At 38.8% G+C, this 14,681-nt stretch overlaps 1 protein-coding gene across 2 annotated transcripts in view; it reads left to right on the top strand.

Annotated features, from left to right (window-relative positions):
- Positions 1-14,681, top strand: part of SPATS2L (spermatogenesis associated serine rich 2 like) — a 75,510-nt gene that overhangs the window by 30,545 nt on the left and 30,284 nt on the right. For both annotated transcript variants that reach the window (XM_063162434.1, XM_063162432.1), the window contains exon 3: positions 5,192-5,255. In XM_063162434.1, the coding sequence (XP_063018504.1) occupies positions 5,217-5,255 (39 nt within the window). In that variant the 5' untranslated portion in view covers positions 5,192-5,216. The remainder of the gene's footprint in view (positions 1-5,191; positions 5,256-14,681) is intronic.

The following is a 14,681-nucleotide window of genomic DNA, read 5'->3' as shown; positions in this document are numbered from 1 at the left end:
ATTTCTTGTGCCACTCAGACTCCTTGCTGCTGGGGTGGGGTGAGGGGCAGAAAAGGTTTTAATGCTGTGTAAGAAATGTTGGCAGTATCTACAACATCCCTGTGTTAGAGCTACTGTGAAGAAAAGTAACTAAATCCCAGCCAAAACCTGCACAGGTACTTAGCTTTTTTTTTTTTGTTGTTATATTTTGAAGTTTCTCTAAAATTGTGATTCCTTTGTTCTGCCCATACCTGTCTAGCTTTTAAGAGCTGGGGGATTTTGACTGAACTATGTGGAAATGAGAAAATTCTCTGTAATTAAAAATAGAAAATAATTAAAATTCATATTCTGATGCTATTCTACTTCATGAAAAAGTTTGAGTGACAAATTTGTCAACTCAAGTTTCTCTCTTAATAGACAAAGCTCACTCAGTGACTGGGATTAGGGAAGCATTGGCAAGCGTCAAGTCAGTTAGACCTGGAATTCTTGGTTTGCTGGGGTAGTATTTCCTTATAAAAGGAAACAGTTGCAGTGGGCACATGAGGAACTAAGACCTTTTTTGGGGTGTAGGAAAGCATTCATCCATAAGCCTACAGATGGGAAATCCTCCCAACACCAGATTATTAGGTGCTGTTTAATGGGGAATTTTCTAATCCCCCTTTCCAAAGTTGTATTTTCAGATGTCAGAAGTGGTACAGCAGGTGTCACACACAGTCTCTATTCTGATAGACTTTACTGTGACTGGATATTTTCACAAATTGTGTCTTTCTGGCAATCCTTATGTTTTTATAGACTACTTTTCCACTCTCTGTATTTGCAAGGAGATTTTATTGTTATTGTTGTTGTTAGGAGTGGGTAGCACCTGACAGAGTTTGAAAGTGGGAAATTTAAATGTGCATGGTTTTGCAGCAATGGCAAGACACAGAGTAGTTGTTGTGATTCTTTGATGCTTGAGATGCAGGCAATCCCCCCCATCCATAATGTTGTATAGAATGGAATGTTGGTCAGCTTTACCTGAGTCTGGCTGGCTGGAAGGTGTCTGTGGGCCAAACACCTCTGATGCTGGTACCAGTGGGAAGGTGGTGGGCATTCTTTGGAAGCTCAGCACAGCAGCAGTGGGGTTTCACTGCAGCTTGGAGACAGTAAGGAATCTTCTGTAAAGGCTGAGGCAGCAGGCACATAGCTTAGGCTGTGTCAGGTGAGCTTTGACATGTTTTTGTGCTGTGGTTAAAGGCCGTTCCTGTAACTGTCTGCCTGTAACGTTGCTGCTTACAGTTAAGGTCAGCAGGACAGAGTAGGTGCCAGCACCATAGATGCCCTGGTTCTGGTTCATGGTAGCCTAAACTGCACAGACTAATGCAAATTGCTTCATTTGGTAGGGGAGAGAAGTAAAACTCTGCCAAAAGTAGTCCAGTCTTCTCTGAAGCATTCCCTTGAATGCAATTGAAATGCTTCATTTTACAAGGCAAGTGAAATGTCTCATTTGGGTGTGTGTAATAGCTTTAGAAAAAACACCCTGTCAGTATTTGAGGTCAGGATGTAATGAGAAACTGAGAGTGATCTCCTGCTGCAGGTAATGCATTTGGAAATTTATATCAGAAATTAATGACCCATTTATATAAGGGATTTTGTAGTTTGTTGGGATTTTTTTTCATAAATTTGTTTTTCTTGGAAGTTTTTTGGCATGATTTGCAATGACATTTCAGGAGCAAAAATGCAAGCAGGAGATGTGGAGAAAGACAAAGCATGTAAGCTGACATTCAAGCTGAGAATCTCTCATATACAGTATGTTTTCTGTGTTTTAAATTTAGTACTTGTATTAACTTAAGCTTGGCCAGTGCAGAAAATTTTCTATCAGGGATCTTTCTCCAAACATTCTTTTGTCTGCATGCTGTTGGCAACATGTAAAGTACTGTTTTCCATTGGCTTTAGGTCCCTTTTGGGCTCCGCTGAGGGTCCTATTTTGATGTTCCACAACTTGCACAGAAAGAAGCTTTGCTGAAGAACTGAGGACAAGAAGATAAGGAGATATTGAGGACTGGAGATAAAACTTCAGTGGACTATTTTGTTCATAAAATTATGGATATGCTGTAGTCTTTTGCCACAGAAACGAAGTAATTGTTAAACACTGAGATTAAAATAACACCAGAGAAAAAACACTAGTTAAGTCAATAAATCAGTTGGTGCTACAGTGAGAAATTTAAATTTGTTAGCTATTAAGTATAGCCATAAAGGATGATGCTTTTAAAAATTAGTGCAGCATTGACATTTTCTTTTTAATGTATCCATCTGTATTTTATGTAACAAGCAGTGCTGGACTGAGTTATATAAACGAGCAAGTGTTTTATAAATGTTATTTCAATTATCTGTCCTTGGAGAAGGTGAATGAAAAATAGCTCCAACTCAGTTTTAGCATCTTCATGTTGACAGTTGTAAAATGCATATTAATGAAGTATGTGAAGTACAGAGAAATGGGTCCATTTGTAAAAGCTGGTGTCCTCTTAGTTCTTTATCTTAAAAGGGAAAGAAAAAAGAGAAAGGAAGAAAGAAGCAGAGTGCATGTTTTGTGTAGTATGCCAGGTCTTTTTGAAATAGCTTGCAGTTGCAAGCTAGCTGAATCAGCACCACATTTATTGGTGGAAGGCTATAATCATAGAAACACCTGCAGTGTACAGCAGAGAAGAGACACATCAAATTCTGGCAAGGTGTTGAATGAAGTTTTTATGTCTGGTTTTAAATCAAGTCAGAGCATTGCTACGAAGAGTAGAATTGGCTAAGTAGTCGGGTTTAATCAGCAAAATTAATTTAAATTTCAAGAATTACTTAGCTAGTATCTTTGAAGAAACCTTAGTTGAGAGGCATGGGGGTTTCACAAAGTATCATTATTTGGATTCATTTGGTTCATACAAGATGCAGTTTTAAATTTTGGTACAGAATTGATAGCACATGTTGAAAAAGAACCTGAAGATTTAAAGTGACAAAGATCTTTTCCCATTACTTAGTGGTTTTTATAGATTAATAAACTTTGAAGGCCAGAAGAGTTTGTTACCTCCCTTAGTGAGCTTGTTTCTGTGTTTTATGCTTGGTTCTTCAGGAACAGATTAACTTTTTCTTGTTAATGTTGCTCTGAGGTTCTGGATCAGATTAAGTGTATTTGAATCAGTACGCAAGAGTGCATTGATCAGTTGTCTCTAACATTACAAAATCTGCTTTGTACTGGATACAAGAGCAAAACAGTTGGATTCCTTAACTAATCCTTACCATACACTTACCCCTTAAACAGAGAATAGGACCCCTCCAGTGTGGGTTTGATGTCACTAGATAGAAGCCATGCTTTTATGAGAAGCAGCAAGGCAGGTGAAGACGTAGAGTAACTTTAGAGCTGACTTTTCCAGTCTGCATGGGAAAATTTATCACCTATATCTCGTGTTCTTTGCCCCTTAGGCACGAGAAATAGCTGACAGCAAAAGACAAGAAGTACATTAAAAAAAATTGTCTAGAGACTACAGGCTACAAGCATTTCTCAACACCTTTCTTTTGTTATTGGAACACACTAAATATTGGAAATGGAATTGCCCTTAACTTACCTTCTGAGTGATCTTCCTGCCTGCTCTGTCCAGATGTTTTTAATTCTGCTTCTAGCCTTTGGGTGGGCTTGACAAAGAAACTAATTTGAGCTCTTTCATTCTCGCTGTAAGGAGGGGCAGGAAGGGCAGCCTTCCGCTCTGAGATACCCGCAGACAGTAACAGTGTCTGCTTCCCAGGGACACAGCGGCCCAGCTGCCAAGGACGCTTATCGAACATAGTGAGACTCCAGTCTTGGCCAAGCATTTGGGCCACTGACTCAATTCAGGTGAAAGGTATTTGAGTTCTGATAGAGCATCTCTTCATAGTATAGTAAGATGGAGATGTCACGAGCAACCTTACTTATTTCAAGCATGTCTTTTTAATAGCTGGCAATGGAAATGGTTACTTTTGTCTTTTTGCTCTTCATCAGACCAAATCTCAAATGAACTTCTTTTTCTTCTTCCTGTTATCTCTTCCCTGTATGCTTCCTCAATTCTCATCTCTTTAGTTAGAAAATGGGTGCATACAGAAATTAATTATAAGATTTAAAAGTTGTCAGTGAATACTGCAAGAAACGTGCTTAATTTCTGGAGTTTGAACTCTACTAAACTTCTTTGTTTCAAAGAAGAATTTGAGGGAGCATTGTTTAAGGGCATTAAAAGAGATTTAGAAGAATTTTTGGAACACTTATCAGTCCACATAGCAAGTGCTCAAATGGGGAAAAGGAGCTGTTCCAACTTTAAAACGAACTTAAGGGTTCGTTCTCATATATCCGTACCTTTTTATCAGTTTACAATAGAGTTAGAGAAAGAGACCAAACCAAAATTGTATTTCATTTGACTTAGTCTTTGCTGTAATTCTTGGTATATGTTATTTAATTTTAAAATGTGAAGATTCAGCTCTGTTCCTTAGTGAAATTTAAGGCAGTTGGTTTTGATGGAAGCAAGAATAGGCAACGGGACTCCTTTCCCTGTGTTTAACTCTTCATCATGTGGTAGAGTGTCTCTCAATTACCCAGCCACATAGAAATAGAAAGCATATTGCAGCATTTCTTAATCATATGCAAATTCCATTCATGTGCCTAAGTTTTGAGAGAAGACTTAGAGATTTAAATCTACCGACCCTGTTAGTTTCAGTAGGAGCTGTGTGACTAAATTTTCTGAATTAGTTATGAATTAAAAACAAACAACAAACAGCCATGCAGCACTTGTCAGCCCACCCTCCTGGCACATTTAGCTGCTTTTTAGGACTGCATTAATTGATACATTCTTTTGGCAAAAATTGAGGATGCTGGTGAATGAGAAAACAGGAGCTGTTGAGTTCATCTAAGGTACTCCTGCTCTTTATAGCCTCAGAACAGGGTATGGGAGACATGGCTGGGAGAAGTGTGATATGCCTTTTATCCAGAGTCATAGCTATAAGGCATTTTTAAATGTGCTTGCAGAACTAATCTGGGGAAGGTAGGAAATTTGTACTAGCTTTACCTTTGGCAGGATTGAGAACTGCTGTACAGGACATTGTGTTCTCATTTTTCTCTAATGCTTACAGGTAAGCAGATGCAGTTAGTCATTACAGGTGTAATTTTGACAGGTTGGGACTAAAACCTCCCAATTAATCTCTTTGATTTTTTTTTTTCTCATTTCAGAGACACTACTCTCCTCTGAATAAAGATGGCAGAAATCAATTCTCATGTAAATATCAAGGAAAAGGTGGGTTCAAGTAACAGTACAATACAAACCAAAATTATATTTGCATACCTATTTAATTTCTGCTCTTTCCAACACTGTTTACATACTGAACTTTATTATGTATTGACTCTGTGCATGAAGTACACACACAGATATTGATAGGACTAATCTGAATTTTGCATGGTGAGAAGCATTTTTACTTTTTTGCAGAGAGACTCTTTTGTCAGCTAGAGTTCTCTTGTTCCTTTGTAATTCCTGTGCACACTGATGCTGTGGAGAGAAGCAATTTGGGATGATTGCTGCTGTACAAAATGCAACCATTGAAGAAACATGCCCTTTAGATATAATTTTCTGTCAAAAAATGTTATACCTGTAATATTTAAAGCAATTCCTAAAAGTGCAGGACCTGCAAAGAGTAGATTACTTTTTCCAATGAAAGGGCGTCTGCTTTTAACTGCATTCCATGTGCTTGAGTGAGCCTTCTCCATATCCTTGGCTAGAGCTAAAGCCTCATCCCCCTTTCAGGGGCAGTAGAGCACCTAAAGCTAATTAGGATGTGAGGTAGGTCAGGAGATCTGCTGTGACTCCCAGCAGTCAGATTGTGAGGGGACAATCTAACCATAGAATTTCTTTTTCTCTCTCTCTCTTTATGGGAAACAGTTCCTTTCCTGTTGCACTACCCAGGTGCCAGTGGTTTTACCTTATATTTGGTGTTAATATCTGTGTTGCTTATTGCTTGAGGATTTGCATGGCAATATGAATCTCTGTCTTGGTGCTGAATGTCTTCCTTAGTCCTTAATAAAAGCACAGGGTTTTAAAATGGAGTAGCATGATGAATTTGTAGTAGAAAGTAATGTCATTGAATTCTTTTCCCTGGTGCCAGAGTACAATAATTCCCAAAATATAACTCAGTAAATCAGTTGAAGCTCTACATATTTACTGTGTTGCTTGAAATTTTTTATTTAAGTCAGTTTTACAAGTGCAGGATTTTACAAATCATGTGTTTGTCTTTTGCAAGTGTAAGAATGAAGAGCTGCAACAGGAGTTTTAATCTTGGTAGATATTTGCTGTTCCAAGTGTGATATCAGGTGGGAGTGCCCCAAATCAAATGTTTATGAGCATGTGCATTTTAAGGCAGGAAAATAATTGAATCAATACACTCTGTTTTAAATTGCTCCACTCTTTATTCCTGCATCTTCCATTAGTATTTAGTGCCACTAAATCCCTATGCCAAATTGAAAACTTAGTTTAATAGCAATTGAAATTGTTTTGCAAAATCATTGGGTTTTATTCTGGAAAATGTGGATTAATCTAATGCATAAAGGGTTAGTGACCAAAGAGCATAAGCCTCATGCAGTCTACATACTGCAGTTGAGAGGGTGTTGTGCTCAGGGAGGCATTGCACCTGGGCAAGTCCCTTGTGTTTTAAAACAGGATTGCAGTGGCTCTCTTTGCTATCTTGTATTTGGTTTACTGTATGGGCAGCCACAAACCGAGTAACTATGAAGTGACTGTAGCTGCAGAAGTCTTTGAGTGATGCACTGGAAATACAAAGAAAAAGTTTAAAAAACTCCTGCAGAGTTGCCTTGGATAATATTTGCACATAAACTGAAACATGAGGATTTCATTTACATGTTTGAAAAGCAGACATATTTACAGTGTGTTGGTAAGGGAGTAAAAATCACATCCCTTTCTCACTTAACTTACAGAGCTTCCATAGTCATCCCTCACAACATTGAAGCAGAGTCAGTTTAATGTTTACTTTTACCCACCTTTTAGGAGGCAATATTTCTGGATAAAAAAACTGAGGTTTATAAATACAATACTTCAGCTGAGCTTCACAAATCCATTGCCCTCAATGTAAATACAAGCAGGCCTGGTTTAAAAGAACAGGCTAGAATACAGTCCCTTCCCAGTTCTCCCTTTCTTCTGCCGTAGTGCTTGCAGATCATGATGTACTTAAGACTTTGATCTTGCTAGGACTTGCATGAAGCCAAAAGAGCTCTACGTCTGCACACAGATACTTACTCATGTAAGTTTCTGCAGAAGTAGCACACAGGTTTCTCCTTACACTGAAGGTTGTTTCACTGTGATAAAAATGTGGTGAAAATCCTATGCAGATTTCAGCATGTTTGTTCTTTTTTTTGGGGGGGTGGGGCAGCAGTTATTTGGGGTTTTTTTTCAGTGGTGACCTTTCCCTGTGTTCTCTCCATGATCAGCTTCCAGTTATTCAAGAAAGTAAAACCTCTGCCACTGTTTTAAAAGTGGTGTGAGGCCAGTGCAGACATTTTGGGCGTTACACTCACAACCAGGCTCTGTAAAGCCACACCCCTGAATTTGAGTCATAAGAGAATGCTACTGTGGTAGTGATACTTGTATAATTCATTCTTGGCATTTCAGCTGAAATAGTTCATAGAGTCAATAGGTTAAACATTCTATTTTGTATCTTCTTTTTTCTCCCCCAAGAGATTTATATAAATGTTGGCCTGTGATGTTAGGAAGGCTAATGAAAGTTTCCATAGTTGGCAGAGACTCCTGCAGCTGTGATACTCTTGTAGGGGAGCCAGGACTGTTTCAATTACCATATTTTCATGCACATAACCCACAGATTTTCTGGAATAACCTAAGTTCTGCATTTCAGCAGACACAAAGGTCATTAATTGCGTGCATAACCAGTATAAGAAGTTTACCATCAGGACCTCTCCCACAATAATTCCCTCTGCCCTGACCCTTGCTGTAGTCTTCCTTCGCTATGCCACTATCCCTCTTGCCTCTGATAGCACTCATAATCATCTCTGTGCCTGAAAATAAGTAAAGGTTTATTTTTTGTATGAGGATTTTCAGAGACCAAGTGTTATACATAGTTCAGATCATATGCACAGAAGTTCACTGGATTAAGGGGTAAAATGAGCTAAACTCATTGGCTTGCATGCAAATCCATAAAATCAAAGGAGGTATTCAAGCATTAGCCTAGTACATCACCAGAAGAGGTGCTGAGATTCTGAATTACAAGTCTTCCAAAGAAGAAGAAATTGGAGTGAGGAAGACAAGTGATGTATTGTCTCCTGCAACAATTAGGCCCTCTTAGTTTAACAAGAGAAGAGGAGTATCAGGCACTCCCCAGAATAACCATTCATCTCTGGCATGTGCGTTTGGTTTTGATCCAAAGAAATATCAAGAATTGTTTAAACTTCAGGACTTGCTTTTGGGTCCATTTTTTTGGTTGGGTTTTTTTGGTTTTTGTTTTTTAGGGTTTTTTTGTTTTGGTTTGGTTTTTATTGTTGTTTTTGTTTCTGGGGTTTTGTTTTTGTTTTGTTTGTTTATTTGCTGTGAGATCTGTCAGCTGGAATTAGCAAAATACTCATTCAGATGAAAATTCTCCTTTTGAGATTCTGTTAGGAGTGAAGTTTTGCTGAAGTTCTCCTGAAAGGCTTGCTTTCTCATTTGTCATTTCAAGTGTCAGAGCTGGAGGAGCAGATGGGCAGCACTGCAAGAAGGAAATTTTATTCAGATGTGGTTTTGGAGGTTTCACAGTTTTGTTTGCATTACACCATAAATGTGGTTTTCATAAGCAATAGTCAGCATGCAAGGAAAGAGTAGGATTTAGTGGAAGGAACGGAAGTAGTATGTAAATTTGAAATCATTCATTATTGAAGCAGATAGTGAAATCACAGATTGGAAACTTTCTCCTTAAAGTTGACCTTTGCAGCTGTTCTTTGCCCATGTGTTGAAATAGATGGACTGGTCAAAGACCAAAAAGTTGATCAAAATGCACTTTTGTCACTTGATGAGCCATTTAACTTGGATTAAGGATATCACAGACCCATATCTGTAAATGGTGCTGTCATCACTCGAGTAGAACAGTTCTTACTAAGCCAAACTTCTCAGGAATCCTGAAATAACATATTACAATGTTTGGCTTTCTATTTGATGGATAAGGGAGAAATAATAAATCCATGACAAGTGCCTAAAGAAGTTTACTGCTTTATCAAGTAGAACTTTTTTGGGGCGTACTAGGAATTAATGATCAGAATGTATGAGGGTGATGAAGAGATCATGTAGCAGAAAGAGAGGCACAGATCTGATCAAAACTGTCATTTTGTTCAAAAGGGATATTAGCAACACTTGTTCAGTTTGCCATGATGAACTTAGTAAAGCTTCTGGAAAAATGTCTCCAATGTAAGAAATAGCCTCTTAATACAACTAAGTCAAATTGTATTCATGAAATGTGTTTGTGTAGAAGTTCAAAACCTTTTTAAAAATTCTACCATAAAGTGGTTTTAAAATGCATTTTCTTGCTTAATGTAGCCAGGACATCTGTTAATGCTGAATTCCCAGATTATCAAAACCAGCAGTGTTCTACTGGCAGCCCTTCTTCCCTGCTTCACTTGCAGGATTTGGGAAAATTTGGGGGTGTAATGGAATTGAATGATGTATCTGTGTACATAAAAAATTTGCTACTGACATGCAGTAAAAGTAAAATAGGAAATGTCTGTGTTTATTGATAACCATACTTAGAAAGTAATTTAGTTCCTAACTTAGAGAAGACCTGTTGATCTTACTGTTTAGTACAAAGTGAAGGTGTTAGTTTTCCTAACCAAGCATGAATAAGAATATTTCTGTCCAAGTGACCATAATAGTAACTTACTTCAGGGGGATTAGAGCAGCTGTGTTTAGGGGTTTCAGAACAGCCGTGAGCTTTCAGCAAAGAAGTTTAATTTGTCACTATGTCAGAAATATATAAACAAACTCTCTGAACCCCGGATATGTTACTTATTCACCAGAAACATCCTCTTTGAGATGATGCCAAGGGGGACCAGATGGAGCAGAGCAGCAAACAGGCAGTGATTGAGTCCATGTTGTTACAGTTGCCTGGGAACCATTTGAAACTTGACAGAGAAAGTAAAGGGCTTAGAGGAGCACACATCACTGTCAGCTTGGTTCTGCATGTGGAATAGGTAACCTGGTGTCACAACTTCCAGGCAGGCTCTGGTTTTTTTTGAGCTTGACTTACCTGGAAAGTCTTGTGAGGTGGGTGCTTGTGAGGACTTAGAGTAAGCTACCATGAGAGGGTAGAATTCAGCATCCTTTCCTGTGCGCTATATTCCTCCAAAGTAACCTGTTACTGATTCATTTTATTTATATATATGTGTGTGTGCATATTTTTTTTTAGGTGAGCCAAAAATTTGCCTCAAGTGAGATGTTTAACAGTAATCATCAGAAAAATAGTCAAGTATATCTGATCAGACCTTGAGGATTTTATTGTGAGGTAGACACTTATCTGAGGAGACTTGATACCTTTTTCAGTTTTGATTCCATTTCTGGGCAGTCTTCAACATTTTTTCTAAGAGACAGATAAAAACATCCTCATGACTGTGGAATTCTGATGAGACACAGTCTGGCTCTTATTGCAGCAAGCATTAGCAGGACTTGAGCTCTGGATCATGAGTTTAAATGGAGGTGGACCTGGGTTCTGTCTTTCATGTTCTTGACTGTATACAGTCAATATCAAGGTTTATATTTTAGGTCTGTGATTGCTTTGAAGTAGCTTTGGTAAGCTGAAATTCTAAGAAAGTTTTCATAGTAAACAAAATAATGTGCTTTCCGGTTAGGCTACAGGAGGAAAAGCCCCAGGAACTTAACTGCTGTCAGTGACAGATTCTCAGCTAATGCTGACATTAATAGCCTTAATTATCTGTGGTTCTGAAGGTATGTTACTGAATTCTCTTGGTGTCCTGGGATGCTGTCTAGCGTCCAGATGATGACAGCAGTTCACTGGGAATCTACACTGGATAAAAACAGGATGTTTCACAAAATAATTAGTCTGGTAATGCTGTTTCTCTTATGATCAGGTTTCAGTAAGTAGGAAAAAAAAAGTTTTCTCCCACATAAATGGAAATCTAATAAAGTAGACTGCTGAGTTAGTCTTTGCAGAATGGCATTAATGCAGTACCGTTCCCTGGGAAGGGATTCTTTTGCTCTGGTACTTTCTTTCATACTTTAGGATGCTGAGTATTTTTTAAGGGAGTTGGTTGTTGAGAAGTCATAAATACCAGATGATTCTAGTTGTATAATCTGTTGTTTACATGTTAAGAAGATGGATATTCTTACTGAATTTGAGGGCTATGAGTTTAGAGAGAGAAAGTTAGGAGTTGCCTCCTGCCCTGGCATCATCCTATCAACATCTGTAAAGAAAATGAGCTCTATACAGTTTTTTGGATTGGGAAGTGGTGGACTTCTCCCAGGCAGCTGGAGGTTTGTAAGCAGTGAGGTGTATAGCTCTACTAGCACAAGGGCTGTTTTATCACCTGAGCTAGCAGGTGAACCACAGAGCAGCCAGCATACCTGGAGTGGCTGGATCCAGATCACATTGAGCCCTTCAGTAAGTCCACCTTGTCATCTCGCATTTGTCAGGCATTCCTGGAGCTTTGATATGCTTCTGTTCATCACAGTCTGTGTTAGGTCTCTTATGACCTACAGTTGGAGAAGTGCATTTGTGTTAGGCTTATGCTGTCAGGAAGTTTCCCATCCCTCCCTTTGGCTTTTTCTATTTTATCACTAGGTCCCTTTCTGGAAACAAATGGGACACTTGTTGCATGAGGGGATAGAGATGAGGCTCAGACCCAGAAATTTACATATATATTTGAAATCAGGGTTAAAGGACTAAGGGCTGGAATATCTGGGACCTTGAAATTGGCATTTCTAGGTGAAGGTTGCCTGTTCTCCCTCTATATATCGTGTCCTCCTTCCAGATACACTGTCAGGTCACAATCTGAGTTTTGTAACCACATGTCAATAACTTCTGTCCAGAAATTGCTGACATTTTCATTGCCTGTCTACAAGAGTTCCAATGTATTCTGGATAACAACATTGGTAAAACAGTGCATGTGTTGTAGACTTGCTGTCTGGCACACAAATCTTTGTCTTTGAAATTCCAGAAGTATGGTAACCTGATGCCATTTTGTTCCTAAAAATTTACTCGACAAAATACTTTGTTTTGGAGCAAAACCTTTTGGGATCTCTGTTCTTTTGATTCTGAACTGAGATGGTTATAGATATAGATGTGTGTGTATTAATTTTGATGCATTCTAGTGATTGCAAATTTTAGTTTTCATCTACTCACCCACTTAAATCACTTCACAAATCTGGAAAGGAGAAACTCTAACTTGGAGATATTCTGGGTGTCACAGCATACTTACATAAGAGAAGCAGATTTTAAAAAGTCTAAGCAACTTCTGATTTTGGATTTCCTAGGTCTTGGATGCTTTCCTTTGCAATCTGATGTTCTTTTCCTGAGGAATTCTTTCATTAAACTTCTCAATTTTTTATATTTTCCAAATATAAAGATAAACAAATGTATTTTTTTGGGCAACGGTCAACAAAAATATTGTTGGGTTTTGGCAGTAGAACTGTTGAGCTTTACAGTATAGTAATTCCCTAAATCAAATTTTTTAGTAGTCCAACTAAACCAGGGCTGTGTCCACAGTGTTGTCATTTGCTATATTTCTTTTTCTCTGTACTGTTAAGCATTTTTCCTAAGATCATCATCCTGGGTTTTTTTGGGTTATCTCCACTACTAAAATGTTTCCATAACCTTTTTTATTTAATTATAGTATTAGTTGGATGGAGCATAGTTTAGCTTTTAATTCTGGTTTTTCTATAATAAAAAAATTCTTAACAAAGATCACACAGTGCAAACAGAAAGTCTTTGGTTGATCTTGTCTAAAACATAGCCTGCTTGGTTGAGTTCTTGTGTGTCAATGTCCTCTACCCTACAGATATTCTTCTTCTTTTTAAGTTTCCAAAGTGCACTGTTGTTTGATCCTCTGAGTGAGGTCTTAGCCTCACTTGGTTGTTTCCAGATGCTTCCTGAGGCTTGCAGACCTTTCATAGCAAAGTAGGATCTAGAAGCCATGGGAGATCCTTGTGCATAAGTTTAAAGTTGGTTAGAATACCCTAGATATTTGTTTTACTATTTTTCCTGTAAGCAGTTACCACAAGGAGATTATGCAATTTTGAGTAGGCAGAGAGACGATTCACATGATTGTGAAAGAAGAGGGGAGTTTTTTGTGAGAATATGAAGATGTAATCCACATGGTGAAAATGTTTGAGAGCTATGAGCTTGAACGTAAAATATCTGCAGCTTGTGGCCTTCTCTACCTTAGTGTCTTTGCCAACTCTTATTGTGGAGCCAGCTCTGTTCACACTTGTTGCAGCTTTATCGGTAAATAGCATGCCTGTGCCCACAATCACTAGATTAATTAACTCCTTTTCCCAGTGCTTTCTCTTCACATCCTATTGATTTGGGTTAGTTTTCACTTGGCTGCCTGCAGTACATAGCAGAGAGCTGTACTCATTACTTCTTCCCATGCATGTATGTTAGCTGAAGAGAGAAACTTGAGCAGACAGGGGATTTTCTGCACAGTTTCTGGCAACGACAACCTCTGGTTCAAGCAGTCCACTTGCCAGCCTACTCTGTATGAACTTTAACATAAAGTTACCCCTGTTCAGTAGATATTCTAAAGCAGCCTCTGTTGGCTGGGGATCGAGCTTGTGGGCCTGCCTGGTTCAGTCATAGTGTGGCAACATGAGACAGACCGTGGGATAGGCCTCTGGGAAAGGGTCCTTGGGAAGTAGGCAAGCACTTCAGCTCCACTGCCTTCTGAATTCTGGGTTTGGCCTGGACTGCCCACGGCTAGACTTGCTACCTGAGAGGTGCTGTGGGTGAATGTGAAGCTGCAGAGAGGGGTGTGATGGGATGATGGATGGGAGCACAGTAAATCATCCTAAGTAGCTGTACTAACATGTGCTGAAGCCAAGCATGAGCCTTTTGCAGTTCTGAAGCTGAGTCCAGTAGGCATCAGGAATCTGAGCTGTTCCATCACTGCAATGAGAGAGCATGCCATGATTCCTGGTTTATGGTAGTATACAGGACAGGGAAACACAGTGGTTGGGGAGTGGGGTGCACATACTACAGGAAAATTAGGTTATTTTGGTCAAATATGAGCACCTTCTGATGTCCCCATTGATGGAGGCTCCATAGGGATCGTCCTTCAGCACCTAACTGGGCAGCTAAAACTAAGGTAGTGTGAATGCTTTTGCCATGTGAGCCGCCCTAGTGCCCTTAAATAGCTCTACCTTCATGTATTACTTTTTCACAATTATATTTCACGGTACAATAAAAAGACCACACTGCTTCACAATTAGCATGATGGCGTTGGGATGCAGTAAATAAAGTACACCCTAATCAAGGATGTATTCCTACAGAGAGATGACAAAGGAGGGTGCCAGATAAACATTTGCAGGGCAATAACAAGTTTCTGATTGTAAATACGTGCTGGATATCTTGACTTAGAAGCTCATAAAGCTAATTTAGAACAGCTAGACTGGTCTGACAGAGTCTCTCGTTTTTTATCATAGGCTTTTGTTTTGCTAATTATGTTTAAA

Source organism: Melospiza melodia, chromosome 8 (assembly GCF_035770615.1).
Source record: "Melospiza melodia melodia isolate bMelMel2 chromosome 8, bMelMel2.pri, whole genome shotgun sequence".
In the NCBI taxonomy this organism is placed as follows: domain Eukaryota; kingdom Metazoa; phylum Chordata; class Aves; order Passeriformes; family Passerellidae; genus Melospiza; species Melospiza melodia.
This window is presented reverse-complemented; position numbering and strand designations above follow the sequence as displayed.